Source organism: Bemisia tabaci, chromosome 2 (genome assembly GCF_918797505.1).
Source record: "Bemisia tabaci chromosome 2, PGI_BMITA_v3".
Classification (NCBI taxonomy): Eukaryota; Metazoa; Arthropoda; class Insecta; order Hemiptera; family Aleyrodidae; genus Bemisia; species Bemisia tabaci.
Genome location: NC_092794.1, coordinates 40,325,825 through 40,351,501, shown reverse-complemented (window position 1 = coordinate 40,351,501; position 25,677 = coordinate 40,325,825). Strand labels below are relative to the sequence as shown.

The 25,677-nt window shown below is 39.1% G+C and overlaps 1 protein-coding gene across 1 annotated transcript in view; it reads right to left on the bottom strand.

The window, feature by feature from the left end:
* Positions 1-25,677, bottom strand: part of LOC109037293 (dynein beta chain, ciliary) — a 684,333-nt gene that overhangs the window by 380,229 nt on the left and 278,427 nt on the right. The window contains exons 23-25 of the mRNA XM_072296415.1: positions 25,412-25,605; positions 19,826-20,045; positions 8,380-8,541 (exon numbers count right to left, since the gene is read on the bottom strand). Coding sequence (XP_072152516.1) covers positions 8,380-8,541; positions 19,826-20,045; positions 25,412-25,605 — 576 coding nt within the window. The remainder of the gene's footprint in view (positions 1-8,379; positions 8,542-19,825; positions 20,046-25,411; positions 25,606-25,677) is intronic.

Genomic DNA, 25,677 nt, shown 5'->3' with positions numbered 1-25,677 from the left:
TTAACATATTTTTGTTTCCTTTTTTCGTTAGAAATGAAAGTACTTTTTCACCAATGATTGGTCATTCTTTAGGTGGAAGGAGCTTTGGACCTTTCTGTATCCGTTATCAACTGAAGCGGGCCTCAGGGGAAAAGGTAGGGAGGAGTGGCACGCGAGTATACACTCCGCGCGCTTCGAAAATAGCGCGCCACGCCAACTTTGAACGGTCATAACTTTTAAACCATTCATTTTCCCAGGTTCAACGATAGCTCATTTTAAAGCTTGAATCAAGGACTTTCATTTAAATTGGTTTTAATAAAGATTCATGCGTTCCCTTTTATGGAGAAACCCGAAAAACTGAATTATTAGGGCTTGAAAAATCAATTCTTAACACCTTAAAAAATTACCAAAAACAGATTTTCATATACATTTAATGAAAGGTCTTGTTGACAGTTTTCATTTGAGCCCAAGATCAATTTGGTTAGTTGCTTTGTTCAAAAGTTATGGCGGTCCGTGCGTTTGACCTTGGACCCTCTCCCCTCTCCCCTCTTGGAGGGCTAGATGGAAAAGGTCACCGGATTTAGGCCTCTCTGATGATCCGTTATGATTCCTGAAAGTAGGTATGGATGGAAAATCTCTTGCAACCATTTCCTATGGAAAATGGGACAGCCTCTTTGGAAGTTTACAAAATTGACTGAAATTTCTGAAACAGCAATTTCAACATAATCATTCCCTGGAAGAGGGCTGAAAATTCATAGGAAAAAGGCGATCGAAGGTCCCGGGGTTCCAGGCTCCACTTCAACTGGGAAAGAAATAAATTCTTAAGTAACAAGAATGGGTGCATTCTAAACTTCACGCTTTCTACAACAAATTAATAATATGGAAAATAAAGAAAGAATAAACAATATTATGCAAATACCGTAAAGTACATACCAATGGATATGGTGGTTAAAATCAGTTGGTTTGAGAGGGGAAGGAGCAGAAGAGTAATATTCTGGACTGAGTTCCATCTGCGAACTGCTCAGGCTCAAGTTAAAAGGTAAGAAAGAAAATTATGAATTTTCCAGACTCAAAGAAAAATCTGAAATTAACATTTCGGCCGAGGTACTTACCTATACTAGTCAGAAGTGTTTGATTTCGGAATTTAATAGCACAATTTCTGTTATAACAGAGGTAAATTCCACTTAACAGTTTTTTTTTGGAATAAGAAAGATAATTAAATTCGATTGGTTCTGAATGATCAAAATAAAAAACATATTGGGAGGTCTCAAAGATATTTTGAATGAAACTATCGTTAAGATTTACAAAAACTTTTCGGCAAGACAATACTGGATCTCCTCGGACAGCTTGCACACTGCAGGAATCACGGTGCATTGGAGTAGCTTCTGCACATTAGAAGCGATTCGGCGAATTGACGCAAGACAGAGTTGGAGACAGGTAAGATGGCGTTGACGAATCCTCTGGAAGGTAGCGACGTTCTGGAATGACTGACAAATAAAATTCTGACCGTACAAAAAAGGGAAGTAAGAGTAGGTAACCTATACGGTGTGTAATTTTTCTCGAAGTTTACGGGTACAGCGATGTAATAATATACCCTTTCAGATTTAAATTCTAAGAAACTTTGAGAAGTTCTCCAATCAAATAAGGAAGTACCGCAGAAAGATCAAACGGAATGGACGCATAGAAATAAGAGTAAATACTTTTGGATTCCTGTCGTAGATCAGTAGGGAAGATGACAGAAGGGTAAAGTTGCCCATTGTTACAAAACATCAAAGAAAATTCAATCTCTTGTAACAGTGTTAAGAGGGTTAATCCATAGCTGGATAAGTAACTTAAGGTTTCCGTGAAGTGATGATCATGCACCTCAGAAAAGATCTCATTTTGGATTTTTTGCACATTATATAAATTTTCACCACGTATTTTCTCATTTTGTTCAACCTTTTTAAAAGTTTCTTGATTTTTATTGATAATGGCGGTAGTAGCCATTTTTAACCTGATTTTCTAAGTCTCTATCGTTTTTATCTAAATTTAGAGTAATCGTTTAAACGGAGATTTCTATATTATTTATTTACGTACTACACCCGCCCGTCGGGCTCGCTCCTTTGTGATCGACTCATAACTTGAACACTGCGGACTCTCTGGTCGGCCCGCCTCGGGACTTCGCGGTTTTCTCCCGAGTCGTTGCCCCGGCAAGTCAGCGGCCCGCACTCGGTGCATACGAACACCTAAAAGCTGGGCCCGGCAAAACCTGGTCGCGCTTACCGAGTGTGATGGCGCAGTTCACCGAGCTAACCTGGCCTCTTTCACCGGGTCAACTCGGGTTCTGTCGCCGGGATACTCGGGGTGCATAACCGGTCAGATACGGGATTTCATTTTCTGAATCAACCCGGTGACCATAACCGGACTTCTACGGTATTCCGTTTGAGCACGGGAGACTCGGTTCCCTCTCTTGAGATTTTTGGCGACTCTTCCCAGTTATTTTTTTCAGTAAGGAATCGGCTTAATGCGACTCGCTGACGCTGAAATCAGTTGCGTGAACACCCCCCTCCCTTCCCCATAAGGCAAATTTGTTCAGTTTTTTAGTTTGGGTGGTCTCTAGCCTATTCAAAGGATAGAATAGACTCAACAGGCCATTAAAGAATTTTAAAAGCGACCAATGAATCCTGGTGTCAAAACTACCAATCATATGCTAAATTGGCAACTTTGACCCCCAAAATGGGGGATAAAACTTCGAGATAGGAAGAAACGCCCATTGACACTTTTAATGAGTAGGTTTTGTAAGACCTACAACATGTCAAAAAACCAGCCGATTTAACCGAGCCCACTTTTCCCATAAGGTTAGACCGTCGTCCTTGCGAGTGGAATTTAGAAAACTATGGGCTTTTAGATTTCTTTTGGATTGAAACAATTTTTAAAGTAAAATCAATTTCTATGTCGCACTTATAAGGCTCAACACGCTCACACAATAAGTAAACTTCCATGCGGAACAAGTTCATGGGCCCAGAGAAGTAGCAAGGTCTTAGACCGTGGGGGGGGGGGGGATGGCTTGGCTTGGTGAGGGAGGATCTAGGCCCCCTCCGGAAAAGGAAGGGGTCCAAGGGTCCTTTCTAGGAAACGTATTATGAAAGGCCCGATGAAAACTGATATTTTTAACTATTTTACGCCGAATTTTTTGCCGTGGGTAATGTAGCTGACCTTAGGGTGCGTCAAAAAAAATGAAAGTCTGAAATGTTCCGCTCCCCAGGCGGCAATCGATGACGTTTGGTAAAAAAACATGTTTGCCAAAATTTGGGCCAATTTCAATCATTTTAAATGGTGCCAAAGGTCAATTTTGTGATGAAATTATGATATTTTGGTTTAGACCTCGATTTCGTACAAAAAACTCGATTTTACGCTGAAATCATGCGTTTACGAGAAAAATGTCAAAGAACTCGACTTGTAGAGGATAAAATTTTACACTAGGAGGACGTCTTTGTAACCGATAAAAATCAAATTGAACTAGAAAAACTAAACTCGGTATTTATTTTTTTGGTCCTCAGAATTTCCGAGGTCTTACTAAGTAGAGGTTTAAAAGACTCATTTTTCACGAAAATAAGTCGAAAGAGGGTATAAATGAACTGTAGGCAAGTGTTGAGGATGCAAATGTCATCAGAACTTCCTCAGTTTCAAAAAAAGTTCCAACTATTTTGCACAATCCTCCAAAAAGTGTACGACTCGAGAAGCAGGATCGTGCTATAATAGTAGGGGGAAAGTGCGGTTTGACCGGGAAAAATTGCGTAACAAACTTTCCCTATGTAATCGTCATCAGTAGGTCCCCCTGAACAACTTCCTAAAAGTTAAAAATGGCCCGACCCCGGAATATCCCTCAAAAAAGTTAAAATTGAAAATGGCGGCCGTAATAAGAGGGTCCGGGAAATCGGTATTTTAAAATGCTCATTCTGTCTCATCATGTGAGGTATCATTTCCTATGTAATTTTGGTCGTAGATTTCATAAATAAATTTCGCAAGGCCCTCCGGCCAAAGGGGGCGCTCCAAATCAAAGATGGCGGCCAAATGTGAAAGGCAGGAGGTTGCATTTTTTTAAATATTCACCGAAGGAACAAGGAAAGTGAAGTGTCTTTATTTTCATGTATTTATGGCCAAGAAACTTAAATTTGATGTTATAAATGTATTTAATAAAGGAAATTAAAGGAAACATACGACTACCGAGAGAAACGTAAGCTCAGAAGAGGCCTTGAGGAATTTATTTATGAAATCTACGACCAAAATTACATAGGAAATGATACCTCACATGATGAGACAGAATGAGCATTTTAAAATACCGATTTCCCGGACCCTCTTATTACGGCCGCCATTTTCAATTTTAACTTTTTTGAGGGATATTCCGGGGTCGGGCCATTTTTAACTTTTAGGAAGTTGTTCAGGGGGACCTACTGATGACGATTACATAGGGAAAGTTTGTTACGCAATTTTTCCCGGTCAAACCGCACTTTCCCCCTACTATTATAGCACGATCCTGCTTCTCGAGTCGTACACTTTTTGGAGGATTGTGCAAAATAGTTGGAACTTTTTTTGAAACTGAGGAAGTTCTGATGACATTTGCATCCTCAACACTTGCCTACAGTTCATTTATACCCTCTTTCGACTTATTTTCGTGAAAAATGAGTCTTTTAAACCTCTACTTAGTAAGACCTCGGAAATTCTGAGGACCAAAAAAATAAATACCGAGTTTAGTTTTTCTAGTTCAATTTGATTTTTATCGGTTACAAAGACGTCCTCCTAGTGTAAAATTTTATCCTCTACAAGTCGAGTTCTTTGACATTTTTCTCGTAAACGCATGATTTCAGCGTAAAATCGAGTTTTTTGTACGAAATCGAGGTCTAAACCAAAATATCATAATTTCATCACAAAATTGACCTTTGGCACCATTTAAAATGATTGAAATTGGCCCAAATTTTGGCAAACATGTTTTTTTACCAAACGTCATCGATTGCCGCCTGGGGAGCGGAACATTTCAGACTTTCATTTTTTTTGACGCACCCTAAGCTGACCTATCGTGATGATTTTAGACATTCATGAGCAAAAACACTCGCTCTTGTAATCAAAAGATAGCATATGCATTATGCATTAATTGAAACAACTCTCTGCTTGAACAGGAAAAAATATATTGTCTGTTACAAAAATAATGCATTATTTTATTATTTCTAAGTGAAAAAAGGTAAAAAGGTAGGTATTTCCCTCTAAAAAAAATTTCTATTACTTATCCGGGAAGTTTTCTTCTTACTTAAAACAAGTTCATACTTCCTCCATTCGAGCGGTGGGGAATGAGACTAGGAATTTAGAGCTGAGGTTTGAGGCAGCATCATAAATGGAGCGGCATCGGCGCGGAAGGCGGAGGTCCGGTGCGGACTTTCATGCCGCGTCGAACAGTGCGCCGCCGGGGGATCGCATTTGCCCTTTAGGCAGCTTACGTTGGTGAAGCCGACACCCGGCATGACTTTTTGATGCCGTATCAATTTTGATGCTGGGTCCAGCATCAACATTGAGGCGGCTTCAATTAGCAGACACGTCGGACGCCAGCGCCCCGGGCCCGGCTGCCGGGCGGCTCATCGCACCGGGCTGTGTTTTCAACCCTTCCTTGGCGTCCACTTCTTAGAACTTCCCGGCGAGGCGTGGGCCGCCGCACCGATGGGAAACGTAGACAAAGGGGTGTTCCGCGAATTCATCGCCAAGTCCAAGGGTCACATAACCCGGCAGTCTTCTGGGTCAGCCCTGTTGGTAATTAAGCTGGTTCGAAAATTGATGCCGTATCGGGCCGCAAGCCGAGGGTCCGGCCTACAAGTGGAAACCCATGTTGGTCCCTATGCCAGCATCAACCCTCAGCATCAGCGCTTAATGCCGGCTCGGTCGGCACGCCAGCATTGGGCTTCAATGCCCGAAGTCGACGCCGGCAGGTTGCGCGCATTAGGCGCGACGCCGCATGCCCGCACGGCCGCTTTCTGGGCATACGGCATTAATGCTGAAGCTACGAGTCAATGCTGTACGGCATAACCTCATGAAGCGCCTCAAATGCCTGAATGAGACCCCCTCAGCTTGGGTCGTTCATCATTATTACCCATTGCTTGATTAATTAGAGGCAGAAAAAGAAACCAAGCGGACGAATGATGACAATTTCACAATGCTTTTCTTCCGTTAGATACTTTAAGTTACTTTTGTAACGGACGCATTATACAATATGAACAATGACGGAGAAGAAATCGTATGCACATGTACACACCTATTGTTAAAAGAGTGCCTTTTAAATTAATTATTGGGATATACAGTATGTTATTATTCACACTTTTCTACGTAATAAGTGCGTACAAAAGTTAAAAAAAAACTTTAAAATATAAATACATCGAGGGTTTGTTTATAGAGAATAAAAAGACTAGACGCTAAATACACACTATGAGATAAAGTATGATTGATCTGCATGCTGAACATTTTATTGACTACAAATAAACGATTGAATTTTTTCAAGCTGCCGTACGGGAACTTTTTAATTTTTATTTTCTTCCCTTTTCTTACTAATAGCAAAATATCAGAATTTTTTTTAATTTGAATCAAATACTTCTGTGAAGCTCACTCATTGAATTTACCTACATTGGTATAGGTTTCGGAGCCAAACTTCAGTTGTACTTTAGAGACCTTTAACTTATGTCGTTGAATATTTGGAGACAACTAGGTCCTCATAATTATTTTGAATAGGCAGAAGAATTAACAATTTTAAGACCCTATTTCATAACTACAGAACAAAAAAGTTGATATTTCCTTACCTCTGCCACACTAGTCTGCGTCACAAAGATAAAACCAGTTTTAACATAGGAAATGGAAGAAAGCGTGAGTTAACTCACGCAAAACTGCACTAAGAATAGTGCACCTAATCTGATACATTGAGGTTTCAGTTGCAATCCCATTGCTTTTAAAGCCATCATCTTTCAAATCTCCTCTGTATTAAGTAATTGATCAATATTATAAGTATAATGGTATAAATATGACTTTGTTTGGTGAGGAAAACCTCCAAAAAACCATTATAGTCGCTAAAAACATGGAACCTTGGGATGTTTGTGCTTTCTCTGAGATTAAATTAGCTCTTAATGTTAAAGTAACAGTTTTTTTGTTTTAATTATATATCTAGCGCGTGAAGTACTTTTACAGGGTGATCCAAAAGTCCCTCCCACCCCCTCCTAATTTTTACCTAATTCAGGTAAAGATTTGCAAAAGGGGATGTTCTTAGGTCAAAGGGAGCTACTTTTTGTCCCCCCTAAAATTTCCGGGGGTCTCCCTGAGGGGGCACGGGACCCCATCTTTTTTTCTAAAATGGGAAGACCCCCTTTGTGATATCTTGTTCAAACGAGCATAAAAAAAAGAAAACTTTTCTTGTATATCCGAAGTCAATATCTGAAACCGTTTCAAAATGGCGGCCGGTTGAAGTTCAAGATGGCCGAAAATTGACACCGGTTGTTTGGCAATGGATTTGAGCGAAAATCAGTATTTGGGGTATTTTGACACGAGAAAGACAAATTTGACTTTAGATTAAAAAAAAAAAAATTCCAATATGGCCGCCGGTTGAAGTTCTAAATGGCCAAAAATTGCCAACTCGGCTTTTTGCAGATGGATTTTCTGAAACTTGGGACTAAGGGGTATTTTGACATGATATTCACACATTTAAAAGAAGATTTCTAAAAAAACAATATTCGGCCATTTTGGAAAATTCGGGTTTTTCTTAAAAATCTAATATTAAATTCGTTTGAAAATACCTCGTGTGAAAATACCCCAGCATACCGATTTTCGCGCTTATCCATTGACAAAAAATAACCGAAGTGCCAATTTTCGGCCATTTTGAATTTTAACCAGCCGCCATTTTGAAACGCTTTGAGATATTGTTTTCGGACATTTGAAGAAAGTTATCTTTTTTTACGCTCTTTCAAACAAAGTATCACAAAGGGGGTCTTCTCGTTTGAAAAAAAAGTTATGGTCCGTTACCTTCTCAGGGGGACTCCCGAAAATTTTAGGGGGGATAAAAAGTAGCTCCTTTTGACCTAAGAACATCCCCCATGCCCAAGTGGCAAATCTTTACCTCACTTACGTAAAAAGTTAGAGAGGATGCATGGAAGTGACTTTAGGATCACCCTGTATAATGAATGGATGGAAATACCTGGTATATTTCAATAATCGTATACAGATGAAATTGAATTATCGTACGCTGTACAGTATGTCAAGTTATATAGATCTTCTAGAGGTCTCCCAGCTCCATTTCATCGAGCTGAGAGGACGTCTTTTGAAGAAGACAGTGGAGAGGATTTTTTTTTATTCACCATCATTTCTAAAAATAAAAAGGGAATACAAGAAGACACTGACCTGGAATACTTTTTTGATATTTTCAATTAAAAGTTTGTTGAACGTATCCTGATCCTTCAAATCAACCAACTTATCACCATAGACTCGGCAAGTCTCATGCATCCACAGCCGGACAAATCTTCCGGGAGTTGGAACACAATCTCCATTAGCAAACATAATTCCCTAAAACCAAATCACTTTTTAAAATTACTTTTGTACTCATCCTTTAGTTGAGGCCTGTAAATGGAGAGTAAGTCTTGATGATACATGGACGTATTTCTATCAAACAGATTTATGTGCAGGTGAGAAATATGAGGTGTGCTCGTTAGTTCTCTGGACGTAAGATAGAATGAGAATAATAAAATGCCAGTGACGTCAGCAAGCTGCAATGATGTACCTCGGGCGCGAGGGGGGATCGTCGGGTCGGGGGTCTTCAACTCATGAGCCCTATCCATCCCTAGTAGCACAATTAGTGTTTAAAATGTTTAAAAAATATGTCACTGAAATCAAAAAACATTGTCAACACATTTCATCGAAACATTTTAAACATGTTCAAAATGATTTCATTCAGTTTTTAACACGTTTCAGACACTTCTTCCCCAAATTTTCGTCAAACTGACACCCTATGCAGATGTTTCTGATACCTATTAGGGATGTATTAAAGTTTCACTGATACGTTTCAGGAACATTTCTGAAACATATTTTTGAAAGGAAAGGTGATTGATGCTCTCACAAAATTGTTTCAGAAACGTTTCCAAAACATTTCGATGGTTTTCAAAATATTTCTTACGTTTCATCGAAACATATTAAACACGTTCAGAATGTGTTCATCCAGTTTTTAACACGTTACAGACACTTCTCTACGTCGCACCAAATTCTTGTGTCGCCTACACCGTGAGAAGATGTTTCTGAAACCTATTGAGGATGTTTCAAAGTTTCACTGAATCGTTTCAGCAACATTTCTGTAACATGTGTTTGAGAAAATTAGGTTCTGACTGTTCACTATAAAATGTTTTAACAATGTTTGCATGTTTCAGAAATGCGTTTCTTCGGGGGTCAACTAGAGCCTAAGTATCAAAAATTTTCAGACATTTGTTTTAATAACTAATGTCGCTGTGGAATTAGAACCATCACAACAGGAATCCCTTGATACCAACCATGCCTAAAGGTTGAATCGTTACACTTCACCATTATCAACCTATCAGAGGGATTAGAATACCTTCACTATAGAAAAGTATACGCAAAGCACGATGTCCGGTTTCAATATTCTAGATAATCCATAACTTATGAGTTTTTATGGAGATGAACTCGATTCATACAAGGAATTAAACGGGTTTATAACCTTCACATAATTAAATGTCCAAAAAGTATAGCTTGAGACGAAAAATTAAGCTGAAATTTGGTAAAATTGAAAAATTTAACGTTAACACCCTCTGGTGGATTCAGTTTGAACCAGGAAAAGTTTTAGAAAGGTCCTAGAAATGTTCCTATGTTAATCAATGAAACATTTCTAAAACGTGTCAAAAACATTTTTAAGTGACGTATAAATTCAAACCAAATATTCAAAAAGGTTTTAGAGACATTTTGAAAAATTTTTGAAATGGTTTTGTTGAAACATTTTCAAAATGTGTTCCAAATATTTCAACTAAAACCACCCATTTCAGATGACATTTATAATTTGTTTTGGAAACGTTTTAACGAAGATTAATGAGATGAAAAAGAAATGTTTGGAAAATAATTTTGACTCAGTTCAACGTAACAAAGATCAAACTAGATTTAAATGTTTTAAATTTGTTTCAAAAACGTTTTAAATGAAATGCGTCAATTTCTCATATCATAGGAAATATTTCTGAAATGTTTTAGATATGTTTCTGAAAGATCGCGTAAAAATCTTTTTAAGTTGTTTTTGAAACATTTTAAAATTATTTAGATCTAGCATCATAAAACTAAAATTAAAAAAAGTTAAATTTTTATTAAAAATATTTTTTCGGTGAAAAATGTGGAGCTAGGTTTCACAATAATGATTCCAAGATAGTTTGGAAACATTTAAATTTTGTTTCATTATTTTAACTGTAATTAGTTTACAATTTATTTCTGAAACGTTTTGATTTTAATATTTTTATTTAAAAAGAAAACGTTTTTAAAACGTTTCAAATTTATATTAATGAAACTCTCTAAGTGTTTCGTGTCAATTATATATTTCAAAAATGTTTTTGAATCGTTTCAATGAGATGATACAAGTTTCAGACTTTTGAGATGTTTCTGAAATGTTAGTGAAACAGATTGTGCTACTAGGGCACATTGCTCTCATGCCATGCCCGCGGCTCATGAATCCCGCATTCAGTAAGCACATAGTTCTGTTTGCTGAATTTAAAATCCCGCTTTTCCAAATCTTCAAAAGGAATCACGCCCACTTTTACAATGTTTCTTATGCAGCTTTCTATTGCACATCGCACATTTCTCACCTGTGCATAGTTCTGTTTGATAGAAATACGTCCACATAGAAGTATTCTGTTTTGTTGGCGCGTATACGTAGTATACCGCCTTTGCAATCGTTTCGACCCCCTACTCGATATAATAACCGAGTCCCTTAGTTCCTCACCGGAAAGTGACTGGCGCAAACTTCTGAGGTTTTTTTGTTACCCTCATTACTTTTTTGTACTTGATAATCTCTTGCAATCACCCAACAAGATGAAGCACAGCATTATTCTTAGGGGGAAAAAAAAATTCTCCAATTTGAGAGTTCTGATAAATAAATGTTCCTAGTTATCATTATTGTCCCTAGAGTGACTCTTGTTATTCTCATTTCAATAAGTTTGTTTCGCTAGTCATTAAAAAGGGGTTTTGACGTTCCAAGTCTATCTAAAAAAATAATAAAATTTGTTCAATCATAAATTTTCTACGCCAAATATTTTCAGAGATGTTGCACATTGAAAAACATGGCACTTGACATCATCCAAAGTCCTCAGCGGAAGTACATGCCAAGGTTTCTTCCATCTCAGTTTCATTAATTAATGATTTATAAATTCTTAGTGGTTGCTCGACGTAAAACTCGGATGAATCCTAGAGGGAGAAACAAGAATATACACTACAATAAGGGTACACACTTTTTACTGTTTCATCCAACTGAGGAAGGCTGAGTTTTCAGCCGTAAAGTTTTGGTAGAATTTACGTGAAAATTAACCTTGTTACTCGCCGTGTAATTTGTTTTATTATAGTATACACTATCGCGGTGGATGACATCATATGCTGCGTTTTTCGACGAGTGACATCTCCCTTAATATTAGAGAAGGAAACTTTGTTCCGACGGAATTTTTAATTCTTGCAAATCTGTTTTCTAGAACCATAAAAACTCGATTCTAGTTTGCGAGACTTGTGCAAGTGGCGCATATCTAGGGATACTACTTGAAATGCCCATCATTTGTTATGCTCACAGAGACAATTCATATTAATATAATTGTTGAGGGTTTCACTGTAATACTTATTTCTCGTGTATGTTATGTACTCCGCTGATTTCGGATGTAGCCATCTGGTACATCGAAGTGGTATCAGCATAAAGGGCAGGCTCAAGAATGTATACGTTGATTTTTCCTAAAATGATACAGGGTTATTCAAAAGTTACGCACCACTGGCCATAACTTTAGTTCTAATTATAATATCGATTTGCGGTTTGTGGCGTCCTTCCTCATATCGAGGGGGGAACTTTTTGAGGTACTTTTCAGTTCTTCACCCCCCCCCCCCAGGGGGAGGGGGGATGGGGGCAACTCAAAAATTTCAAATGGCAACCCCCATCATGTGATACATCGTTAGAAAGAGCATGAAAAAAGAAAATTTTTGGCGCGAACCGGAAGTCGATCTGACCCCCCTGTCAAAAGTTAGGGGGGTCCAAAGGTTATTTAGGGGGTCCGTACCTTAATTTATAGAGTAGCTTCGGCAGCTATTGGACATGCCGTTTCTCTTTTCAAAGAGTCCTCGAATACTCCAAGTCTGATACCGAAGTCTTCATATTGCCCCCGGGCCACGACAGCCCCCCCGTAGGGGGGGATGGGCTAATTGGGGGATGGTAAGATCCGGAAAATGCGCCAGAAATGATGCCCCGGTTCTTACCAGCTCTGCAACGAAAAAAGAGGGGGGCAGCGGGGGTTTTATGGATGTTTCCGTCCTTAAAGTGGGCGGCAGTTCCTGTGTTGCAGTTCTCCAGGACTGAGCGCAACGTTTCAAGGGTTCTCGTCAAGTTCAACAGTGGTTTCGGGCATCATTTCTGGCGATTTTCCCGGTTTTTACCCGCTCCGCAACGAAAAATGAGGGGGGGGGGGCAGCGGGGGTGTTTTGGATGTTTCCGTACTTTAAGGGGGTGGCAGTCCTTGTATTTCAATGCTCCGACTGATCGCAACGTTTCAAGGGTCCTCCTCAAGTTGCACATTAGTTTCGGGCATTATTTGTAGTGAATTTACCGGTTTTTACCCGCGCTCTGCAACCAAAAATGAGGGGGGGCAGGGGGCTAAGAGTTTTGGAAACTCACTTTAAAGTCGCAGGCTACGTTTGCGTTAACATTGGCAAGAAGTTCCACTCGGATTTGATGCTAAGTTTGAACCTCTTCTGTGACTTTTCGCATTTTAATGCAATATTTCTTTGTAACAGGCCCAACCCCCCCCCCCCCCCTATGGGGGCGGGGTGGCCCGGGGGCAATATGAAGACTTCGGTATCAGACTTGGAGTATTCGAGGACTCTTTGAAACGAGAAACAGCATGTCCAAGAGCCGCCGAAGCTACTCTAAAAAATTAAGGTACGGACCCCCTAAATAACCTTTTGACCCCCCTAACTTTTGACAGGGGGGTCAGATCGACTTCCAGTTTGCGCCAAAAATTTTCTTTTTTCATGCTCTTTCTAACGATGTATCACATGATGGGGGTTGCCATTGGAAATTGGGGGGGGGGGGGGGTGAAGAACTGAAAAGTACCTCAAAAAGTTTCCCCCTCGAAATGAGGAAGGACGCCACAAACCGCAAATCGATCTCATAATTAGAACTAAAGTTATAGCCAGCGGTGCGTAACTTTTGAATAACCCTGTATGTACTTTTCTTGGTGAAAGGACAAAATACTCTACTTCGAGTAGGTACAAATCTAAGAGGTTGTTCCAAAAACGCCGATTTTGCCCCCACCCCCCCTGTAACGGGGAAATTTTCCCCCGTTTTTAAGTTTATAGATTGTCGAAAAAAAAAAAACTAGGAATAACTCCCGAGCGACCACGCTTGGCATCGCCGCGCCTGCGCCGACGAACCAAGGAAGAAATCAGCTGACGCTCGGCGTTCATCCGAGCACCGCGACGCGCCAACAGGGAGCGCTGCGGCAATTCTGTAAATTTTGAAATATTTTTCATTAATTTAAAATTTTAAAAACAAATTGTATTTTTAATTTTAACTATATAGTTCGATAAAAGAAGTCGAGGCAAAGCCAACGATGTAAATTTCATATTTTTTTTTATATATTGTATGCTCACAAAATTGAACGGAACTCGAGCACTTGCTTTTTTTTGAAATTTGTAAATTGGTGGCCTCCCGACCAGACCCATCAATCGGGGGGGACGTTCCGATCCAGCAGACTATTAAAGCGAGATATCTAGTACGTCGATCGAGGTGTGGCGAGGTGAGCCTGCATTTCTCCTCTTACTTATCGATTCTGACTTGTGTGTCTGCGGTTGGAGCAAATAGGCGGTACGGTGGATAAAGCTTTACCGAAAATTTGCTCCAGCTTTGGACCTCTTGGGTTTCGGTTGCGTGGGACGTGGTGCCCGAGCTGAGGTGCATTACCCCTGCAAACGTGATCCAAGAGTAGCGGCCTTTCCTCGGTGGAAAGCGCGGAGCGAGGTGCGCGAGTTGAGCTGCATCTCTCTGCGAGTTTTACTGAGAAAAGTAGTAGATCTTAGATTTGGTTGGTAAAATCTTAGAGATGCATTTTAATTTACCTTCCGAACCATTTCCCCTCGAGTTTCGATCAGAATGCTTGTAAAATTCTAAGAATTAATAATATGTGGAAATTATTGCTAAATCTCAATTTAAATAAATACTTGTAAGTTGGAAAACACGCTTTCAACCATTAACGCAAGTAGTGAAGTAGTGGTGCGCGAGTTGAGCAGCATCAGACGGAACTCTACTAAATTCCCTTTCCAGTTAAAATTTTCTCTCTCTCTCTCAATTTCGATTTCACTCGTTATTATTTTTTCTATGGCGCCCGAATCCAGGCATCCCACTGAAGTTATCCGGCACCTCAAGTAGCGTTGGCATATCTTATACCAGAGGACGTATGTGCCTCTGATGTCCTGGACCTGCTTCGCAGTGAAGTGGGATTTGCCTCGTTACAAAGTGGCAGCCCGCGAACTGGGACGTTTCTTTTTCAAAAATTTGTTTTGAGATTATTTTCCACGCAAAGTATTAAATTTTTATTTCAAAAAATTCAGCAAATGAGCATTTAGAAATTCTGACCGAAATTCGATGATGTTTATGTTTCTTATCTGTATTACTTTTGAACATGTTTTATTTCACAAACAATTTTTAAGGTATTGAAGTTGTGAAAAATTGAATCAGCAGATTTCAATTTTTTTGAAAGGTACTCGTTGCCAAATTTAATTGAATTTTTTTTAAATTTTTTTTTGAGAATTCGTGGATTGCACGTTTCAACCGGTTCTTTTCCAAGTGTTTATTATTTTATCCTGCAAAATGGATACCGAACGTAAAGAGTGTTAACACACATTTTATTAAACTTTTGTGATTTTAGATTTGTTTTGTTTTAGTACTTGGACCGAAATTTGATTAAATACAGTCATTTTATTACTAGGCAACGTGTGTGTACGTGTTCCAAATACTTTTGAGGATTTTTCTGTGGGAAGTAGCGCAATGATAGCTGCTAACGAAATTTAGGTTGATTTTTGTTCTACAATTTTAAACGTCTATTATTTTATTTATTTTTAAAAAAAAATCAGTCCACGTGAAGAAAATTATTTTGAAATTAAAAGTATTTTTTGGAGTTTAAAGTTTTCTAACTTATGTTCCTAGAGTGAAATTTTTATGTATAGCTTTAGAGCATTATTTTGACTTAGCAACTATGTTTTTTAAATTTAACTCCTGTATTGAATTCGTTTTAAAGTTTAAGGGTTCTTATGAGAAGATCTAGAAATTTTTCCAGGAGGCTTTTTTTTATATTTTGCCAGTGTTGTCAATTTTTTTCTCCTCTCTATGCTTTATGTCTTTGAAATTGTCACCACGTTTTGAAGGATTTTTTCGGATGTCGTGCGATTTAGTAGGTTTCATTTATTTTTGTTGTTGGGAGAGCAAATTTTTTTTTGTGTGTCGAACTGGTGCGATTGAGTTTGGCGAAAATTTTATGCCATGCGCCAGCGGCTATTCTTGGTTGTAAAATGTATTGCAGATCCAACGTAGAAATGAACCTCAAATTTTTAAATTCGCAAATTTTGAAATGACATTTACAGATATTTTTGAATCAGTTTCTTTTAAGTCCGTACCATTCTGTTCTTTATATTTGATTTTAGTCTGAGAAATAAGTATCCTGAATAGTAAGTTCTGGATGGATTTCAGTAGGGTTTAGGGTTTACCTACAAAGTCTTGGAATGTTGTCCTCGGTGAAGGTTTATTTGGAATTACCGCTTTGTGGAATCTTCAATGACCCTGACAGATCTGAGAAGTTTGATTGTGGTACTTTGGTTCGGTGGATTCCGACGAAGTTACTAAGCAATTGGAAATTCCAGTTGTAATTCCAGTGTCTCAACTCATTTTTGTGTAGTTTGGGAGTCCGATTTTTTTTGTGTGGAATTGGCCACCTTATGGATTGCTAGGTTCATGGATTTGACTAGCTAAGGTGTATTGTCCAATCTCCCGTATTTGAGGACTCTGCAAACAGGTTTTCGAGTTGAGCTATGTTTGGTTGCTGTGAAGTATTTGCGAAACCCCAATCACCATGATTTGTTGTTTACATGGTTCACAGAGATTCTTTCTCACAAATGAAGCCGGACACATGAAAGACTAAAACCATTTAGAATAAACTATTTCAGTAAGGATTAAGTACTTTAAGTCATCATTTAAAACTCCGACCAGCTGTTGAGTTTCTAAATTATGTAACAATCCATTTTCTTCCATTTTTATGCAAATGAACTGCTCTCTTTTATGTTTCACAGAACGTTTTGTAAACTTCCCTCCTAGGAAAATTTTTTAGCCCGCATTTTTTTTATCCTAATTATTTTTATTTTAATTCCTGGAAAAGTCAGGTGGATTCCTTTTGAATTGTTTCAGGTTTGCCCTAAAATTAGTTGTCAAACCCAAATATGGTTATGTATTGTACATTTTTAAGCTTTCATTCAGCAGTAAGATGCTGCCTCATGTGCTTTCATCCATTTTCCAGCTCTTTTCCCGATTTCCGAAGGGGAGGAGATCTGTAACGGGGAAATTTTCCCCCGTTTTTAAGTTTATAGATTGTCGAAAAAAAAAAAACTAGGAATAACTCCCGAGCGACCACGCTTGGCATCGCCGCGCCTGCGCCGACGAACCAAGGAAGAAATCAGCTGACGCTCGGCGTTCATCCGAGCACCGCGACGCGCCAACAGGGAGCGCTGCGGCAATTCTGTAAATTTTGAAATATTTTTCATTAATTTAAAATTTTAAAAACAAATTGTATTTTAATTTTAACTATATAGTTCGATAAAAGAAGTCGAGGCAAAGCCAACGATGTAAATTTCATATTTTTTTTTATATATTGTATGCTCACAAAATTGGACGGAACTCGAGCACTTGCTTTTTTTTGAAATTTGTAAATTGGTGGCCTCCCGACTAGACCCATCAATCGGGGGGGACGTTCCGATCCAGCAGACTATTAAAGCGAGATATATAGTACGTCGATCGAGGTGTGGCGAGGTGAGCCTGCATTTCTCCTCTTACTTATCGATTCTGGCTTGTGTGTCTGCGGTTGGAGCAAATAGGCGGTACGGTGGATAAAGCTTTACCGAAAATTTGCTCCAGCTTTGGACCTCTTGGGTTTCGGTTGCGTGGGACGTGGTGCCCGAGCTGAGGTGCATTACCCCTGCAAACGTGATCCAAGAGTAGCGGCCTTTCCTCGGTGGAAAGCGCGGAGCGAGGTGCGCGAGTTGAGCTGCATCTCTCTGCGAGTTTTACTGAGAAAAGTAGTAGATCTTAGATTTGGTTGGTAAAATCTTAGAGATGCATTTTAATTTACCTTCCGAACCATTTCCCCTCGAGTTTCGATCAGAATGCTTGTAAAATTCTAAGAATTAATAATATGTGGAAATTATTGCTAAATCTCAATTTAAATAAATACTTGTAAGTTGGAAAACACGCTTTCAACCATTAACGCAAGTAGTGAAGTAGTGGTGCGCGAGTTGAGCAGCATCAGACGGAACTCTACTAAATTCCCTTTCCAGTTAAAATTTTCTCTCTCTCTCTCAATTTCGATTTCACTCGTTATTATTTTTTCTATGGCGCCCGAATCCAGGCATCCCACTGAAGTTATCCGGCACCTCAAGTAGCGTTGGCATATCTTATACCAGAGGACGTATGTGCCTCTGATGTCCTGGACCTGCTTCGCAGTGAAGGGGGATTTGCCTCGTTACACCCCCCTCCCCTGGATGTGGCCCAAACTTTGCTCAGATGTTGTACTAAGTGTCCCCGATGCTTCGGCAAAATTTCAGCCCCCTCGGATAATTAGGGGGGAATGGGCAGGGGGGCAAAGTTGCAATTTTTTTAAAACTTCAAAAATCGATATCTCGCGAACGGTTTGAGTGTAAGTGTTGCGGTTTGCGCTAAAAAACGTCAAAAAATATTATCTACAAGAATATGAATGCTGTTTGCAAGGTTGCGTAATTTATCGCGGTCATAAATCGATTTTTTCGATTTTGAAGGTTCGACTTTTTTTCGTTTTTCGTCTCTCCTCTCTTTGGAATCGTTGCTACGTGAATAAAAACCTGTTGAAGTGATTTTCCATGAAATTTTGCATCTCTTACTTTTTGTTTGATCTTGGGGAAACGGTTCGTTCGTGAGTTATAGCGATTTTTCTGCGCGTTATCGGTTACGCGCGGGCGGCTTATCGGCGGCGCTCCATCCCGCGCGGGCAAGGCAGAGGTTGTTTCATCGCTAGGGCCTTATATTCATGCTGTAGGCTGTAATTGTCGATATTTTCTCCTCCCCCCACCCTTCCCCTGCAATAAATATTTGTTTAATACTTTGTTATACTGGGTATCCCAGACCACCCGTAAAAGGTCTTTTTCTCGGTTGGTCTAGGTAGTACGAAGTGGGGGGCCGCGGGATTGAATAGGGGATTGACCCCAAGGAATCTGAATTTCACGGTTCCGAAACCCCCCCATGCCCCTCTTGTGAGGTAAAGAGGGGGTCACGATCCCCAAAGTCGGGAGACATTGTGCCTCCCCCTTTTACCCCCCGAGGGTGGCTAGGGGGGCATCGGGACCATGAAATTCGGATTCCTTGGGGTCAATTCCCTTTTCAATCCCGCGGCCCCCCACTTCGTACTACCTAAACCAACCGAGAAAAAGACCTGTTACGGATGGTCTGGGATACCCTGTATAACGAAGTATTAAACAAATATTTATTGCAGGGGTAGGGTGGGGGGAGGAGAAAATATCGATAATTACAGCCTACAGCTTGAATATAAGGCCCTAGCGGTGAAACAACCTCTGCCTTGCCTGCGCTGGATGGAGCGCCGCCGGCGCCGATAAGCCGCCCGCGCGTAACCGATAACGCGCAGAAAAATCGATATAACTTACGAAAGAATCGTTTCCCCAAGATCAAACAAAGTGTGGTAGATGCAATTTTGAACTGATAATGACCTTACTGAGATAATGAGGAGGAAAATTTAGGGCAAATTGGCTTATTTTGCGGGAAAATTGAATGACCTTTGAATTGACGTATTTGGGGGTCCGAATCCCCCCTTAAAATTACTTCGAAGTGATTTCTGAAATTTTTACTTAAAAGCGAATACAACTTGGTAGATTTTTCCGTTTTATTTTTTTCTTTACGATGATTTGAACCGGAGTTTTGATTTTTTGAAAATAGGTCAAATTTGACCTTTGACCTATCATAACTCTGTCAAAAATTAAGATATTGTTCCGCGGTTTTCGCCAAAATTCTTAGTTTTTTATGTTCTTTCGAATGAGGTATCACTAGGTAAGGGTTGCTTTTTGAAAAAGAAGTTAGGGGGCTCCCGTCCCCCTCCCCCCTGAGGGGGGGACCAACATTTTGACCCCCCCCCCCCAAAAAAAAAAGATGGTCCCCTTTGAGATAGGAACATTCCCAAAGTTCATTTCCCTTGCTTACTTCGTTCAAAAGTTAGCAGGGGTGGGACGGTCTTTTGTTACACCCTGTATAAAAAAAAAAAAATTGTATGAGTTCATTAATGAATTCTTATACCTGAAGTTAGAAAATTTTGAATACCTGGAAGACATTTGTTAAATCTCTTAGGTTGAAAGAGTAATGGAATTTTATTGCGGTGGGTAAAAATGTTTGAGACATTTTAGCATGCATCGTGAGCGCAAGTTGAACGATCAAATCCCCATGACGAATCACTGAGAGCGGAAATTTCTGATGATGACTATTCATATGTTGCTTTAAAATAGACGAGTATATGTGGTGTAAACATTCCGAACTCGGAAAGCTAAAACAGAGTTCATATACTTAAAAACAGATTAGATACTTGGTGCAAAATCTGATGAAAACTATAGATTCAAACGAAAGATGAGAAATTTAAATATATAACATTGATCAAAGGTGGACGTAATTCGGCGGTACGGCACCGTCAAATAAAACGTTTTTAGGGGTGCGTTACCTTAAAATAAAACCTGATTCGGCGGTATCATATCCTAACTGCAAAACCCTCTAAAATAGCACTCAGGGGACCTGACGTGATGAATTTTTGACCGCTAATCTGAAAAAATCCTACCGCTAAGGTGCCTTTACCGGATGGCTTTTTGTCCGCTTCCGGAAAACTACCTACCGCTAAGGAGCTTTCACCGAATGAGAAAACAAACGCCATCAACGGTGATTTATTGGTATTATCTATAGAAATTATGGTAATAAGGAAATCTTGGATCCGCAGGACAGTGAAAGTTTTTCGTGAACATCAAAGCACTGTAATATTCAAGTGCATTTACATTTGGCCTGATTGTGATGTTACACGCAACATGTACTGGACGAAATGATTACCGGTTAAAATCAAGTAGGAAACCTCAACCAACCCAATTTGGTAAAACTTTTTTGGTTACGTAGTAATGGCCGAACAATTCCTTGTCACTCCTAATTTTCTTATACAGGATGTCCCAAAAGTCCGTACCCCCACTCATAACTTTTGAACGGTTACAGATAGAAAAACGATACTTTGGGAATGTTTCAATCTTAAAGGGGACCATCTTTTAGAGGGGTCAAAATTTGTGTTCCTTCCTCAGGGGGAGGGGGGCGGGGGCCCCCAACATTTTTTTTTCAAATGGTAACCCCTACCTTGTGATACATCGTTAGGAAAAATTAAGAATTTTGGGGCAAACCACATATCAAAATCTTCATTTTTGACCGAGTTATGATAGATCAGAGGTCAAATTTGACCTATTTTCAAAAAATTATAACTCCGGTTCAAATTATTTTAAAGGAAAAAATAAAACTGATACTTCTCGGTATGAGATAGAAAACTGGTTTTCTTTCGCAGAATTAAGAAAAAATCACGTCGTGCCGAGGTCAATCCTCGATCGCTATTGCATATGACTGCAGCGCAGTCGCTTGCAAACGTATAATACCTAAACATCTGACAACTGAGCTCACAACAGCTCTATTTTGCCACTGATGAAATATCCGAATAACACACATTTCAACCACAGGGTGTCCCAAAAGTCCGTACCCCCCACCCCTCTCGTAACTTTTGAACGGTTAGAGATAGAAAAACGAAACTTTGGAAATGTTTCTACCTTAAAAGGGACCATCTTCTAGAGGGGTCAAAATTTGTGTTCCTTTCTCAGGGGGATGGGGGGGGGCCCCCAACATTTTTTTTTCAAATGGTAACCCCTACCTTGTGATACATCATTTGAAAGAACATAAAAAACTAAGAATTTCGGTGCAAACCGCAGATCAATATTTTAATTTTTGACCGAGTTATGATCGGTCAAAGGTCAAATTTGACCTATTTTCAAAAAATCAAAACTCCGGCTCAAATTATCGTAAAGAAAAAATAAAACGGGAAAATTCTCCAAATTTTAAGCACTTTCATGTAAAAATAACAGAAATTACTTCAAACTAATTTTAGGGGGGTTTCGGACGCCCAAATACGTCAGTTTAAAGGTCATACGATTTTCCCGTGATTTCAGCAAATTTCTCTTAGCTTTATCTTATAAAAAATGGAAATTTACACGGTTGAATTGAATCACCTTAAATTTCGTTTTTCGAACTTTGCTCAAAATTTGAGAACTTGAAAATGCAATTTTGAAGTAATTTTGAACTTACCAAGATAATGTTGAGGCAAAAAGAGGAGAAATTGGCTCAAATCGCGGGAATATTGTATGACCTTTAAACTGACGTATTTGGGGGTCCAAAACCCCCCTAAAATTAGTTTGAAGTAATTTCTGTGATTTTTACATGAAAGTGCTTAAAATTTGGAGAATTTTCCCGTTTTATTTTTTCTTTACGAAAATTTGAACCGGAGTTTTGATTTTTTGAAAATAGGTCAAATTTGACCTTTGACCGATCATAACTCGGTCAAAAATTAAAATATTGATCTGCGGTTTGCACCGAAATTCTTAGTTTTTTATGTTCTTTCAAATGATGTATCACAAGGTAGGGGTTACCATTTGAAAAAAAAATGTTGGGGCCCCCCCCCCCATCCCCCTGAGAAAGGAACACAAATTTTGACCCCTCTAGAAGATGGTCCCTTTTAAGGTAGAAACATTTCCAAAGTTTCGTTTTTCTATCTCTAACCGTTCAAAAGTTACGAGAGGGGTGGGGGGTACGGACTTTTGGGACACCCTGTGGTTGAAATGTGTGTTATTCGGATATTTCATCAGTGGCAAAATAGAGCTGTTGTGAGCTCAGTTGTCAGATGTTTAGGTATTATACGTTTGCAAGCGACTGCGCTGCAGTCATATGCAATAGCGATCGAGGATTGACCTCGGCACGACGTGATTTTTTCTTAATTCTGCGAAAGAAAACCAGTTTTCTACCTCATACTGCTCGATTTTTATTTGTCAAATTTATCTGTTGTTATTTTTTTGTTCAGAGATTGAACCTATCTATGTCACCATTACGGTATGAAGTTTTCCGGTTTTTGGTGAGAAAGTCATCCGGTAAAGGCACCTTAGCGAAGGAAGTTTTCAGGTTAGCGGTCAAAAGTATATTCGTAGTAGTATCTTAGTGAAACTCAGAAAATTTTCAAGAAAGGATATGGTACCGCCGAATAACGTTTAATTTGACGATACACTGTTCCTCCGAATATCACTCCATTTGACGAAAGACTGTATCGTGGCATAACGTTTTATTTGACGATACCGTATTGCCGAATAACCATTTCGTTAGTTAAATTCTAATTCAACAAGTTTTGAATTTTAACGATAGTGAAGATTCCATTAGATGAAGTAATCTTATCGATAATGAGCTGGGTCGTTTGCTTAAAAATAATTGTGCACAAAAAAATTGTAGTATACGAATAAAAAGGTATAAAAACAGAATAAACACACAACAAAATCCTCAGTTCTCAATACGATACATCGAAAATTGAATACGAATGATAACCGGATGAGAATAAGAATTGAACCCTGACAAAAATCGTCGTTCCTCTGACGTAACCCTAAAGGCTAGTCCCCATGCAGGTCCGTGCGGCGGAAGGCTATTATAGTCCCCGTCACCTCCCGTGAGCTCGTGCAGAGGGAAGCGAAACAAAGCAAAATTTCGGGAATCCCATCCTTCGCAGATGGTCGCATCCGCCGCACGGACCTGCACAAGGTGGACTTCCACTAGGGAAGGGCGTATCTCTATTTCCGAATGAGCTCTGGCAAGCGTAGAGCTGAACCGAACAGAGAGCTCACGTGAAAATTGAGATACGCCCTTACGTCAGAAGGACGGTGAAATAAACCATAGAGGCGATAGAGAAATCTTATGGCCGGCTGTAGGATTTTCTTTAGCTTTTCTGGCTGGCGATAGGATTTTCTTATCGCCCTTATGGCCGGCGATAAAAAGCTCTATCGCCATGTATGGCTGGCGATAGGAGTATCAATCGCCAGATATAGACACGAATGGCCGGCGATAGAACGCTCAGTCGCCGGCTATAGCCACAAATGGCCGGCGATAGCCATGAATAGCCAGCGATAGGACATTTAATAGCTGGCCATTTGTGGCTATCACTAGATTGTGCTGGTGGGATAACGGCAATAACCATCCGCTGCCAAGACAGCCATCTATAGCCGGCAACAGAATGTTCAGTATCCGGCGACTGGAAATACGCGTGTGCACGAGAAGCAATTAAATAAGTAATTTTTTTCAAAAATCATCAGCAGCGCCAGTGAATCTATCCTGAATTTTTTTCTATAAATATTTATCTTCAATTTTTTCTCAATAATTCTTACTTTTCCATTATTTGATTTGATTTGTTTTTTTTTCTTCTTACTTGAATCGGCCATATACACTGTTAAAAATTGTTGATTCCGTCCGACGGAAAATCTGGAGTGAGAACGAATAGGGGAGTGAGCTTCAGCGCATAGGTGCTGAGATGTGTTGCGTGAGTGCGCAAAGCACTCAGCACCGGAGCTTCGGTAGGGCCCTAAGTCATGCGCACCTCTCTCTCTGACACTAGCGCTATATACTGTCTCTTCTCCCCTTTAGGCCTACCGCTCCCAGAATGAAAATGAAAAATTTAAATTGAAAAAATAAATAAAATAATAGAATAGTGGAAATAAAAGAATAGTAGAAATAATAGAATAATAGAGACAACAGAAGAGAAATAAAATAAAGTAAATCAAAATATGATAAAATGAAGTCAACGACTTAATTGAAGTAAAAAATTAAAGGAGGCAAGGAGATGAGGTAAAAAAATGAGATGAAGAAAAAAAATATGAGAGAAAAAACTATATGAGGTTAAAGATTAGAATTAATTTAAAGAGTAAACTGAAGTCAAAAAAATTATGATGAAGTATTAAAATAAAATACAGTAAAACATAAAACAAAGTAAAGGAATAAGAAGGAAATAATTAAAGAAAAAATTAAGTGCTTGAAACAATGAAATAAAGTGAAGAAAAAAATAGAGTCAGCACGGAAATAAAACAAAGTAGAATGATAAAACCAAGTTAAAAAAATATAGTAAAGTAAAAAGTAAAATAAATACCCGGACAATCCCAGGCAGATTAAAAATATCCTAGTTGCCCGTTCAAATCGACGTTAAATATCTGGTATAGCTGGTATTATAGCTCAATCGGTAGGGTCTTCGGTTAGTGATAGGTAAGTCCCGGGTTCAAACCTCAAGGTAGGTACAACATTTCTAACTTTCAAAATCGATTAAATCACATGATGGTGAATCATTATTTTTATTTTTCAAAGTTCCAAAAATTATTTCCACAATTAACCCTTTTCCACCAACCCCTAGCTGCGAACCCCTAAATTTTCTATAGCCGCCGATTGAGAATGCCTACAGCCAGCCATAGAAATTCTCAATCGCCGGCTATAGAAAATTCCTATTGCCAAAAGGCCATGTTTCAATTTACCATAGGATTTTTCCTATGGCCGGGCTATAGGTAATTTGCATGGCTTATTTTTGACCAGTTTAAAAACTGGTCAAAAATGAAAGCCTTCATTAATCTGTCAATTTAGGGGAGATCACTATTAGTCAATTTCTTCGATAGTCCTGGGTGGAATCAAAACATTCATCGTGGGACAAGTCTCAGCTAAATTTCATGATAATTGCAATTAATACCTCAAACATTCTTTGGGGAAGGAGACTGATAATTTGCAAGAAAAACTATAAGGAAACAATAAAGATGATAGACATTGGATACTAACCTGGTGGCGAAAACAAAGAAGTGTCGTTGTAATCGTGGATCGATCGTAAAACTGCCAGCAGTTGGGTTCATGCATGCAAAGAATAGTATATTGTGAATATCTTTCAAAGTCAATTTGCTTCTGTCATACCAATGCTGGTAGTTCATCCACTGTCTAATTAAAGTGTGAGGTTGTACAGTGCCATGGCGATCAACCTATAATAATGAAATTTCAACAGATCAATAAGAGTAACATCTACTGAAATAGCAATCTTGACCATTTTAGCG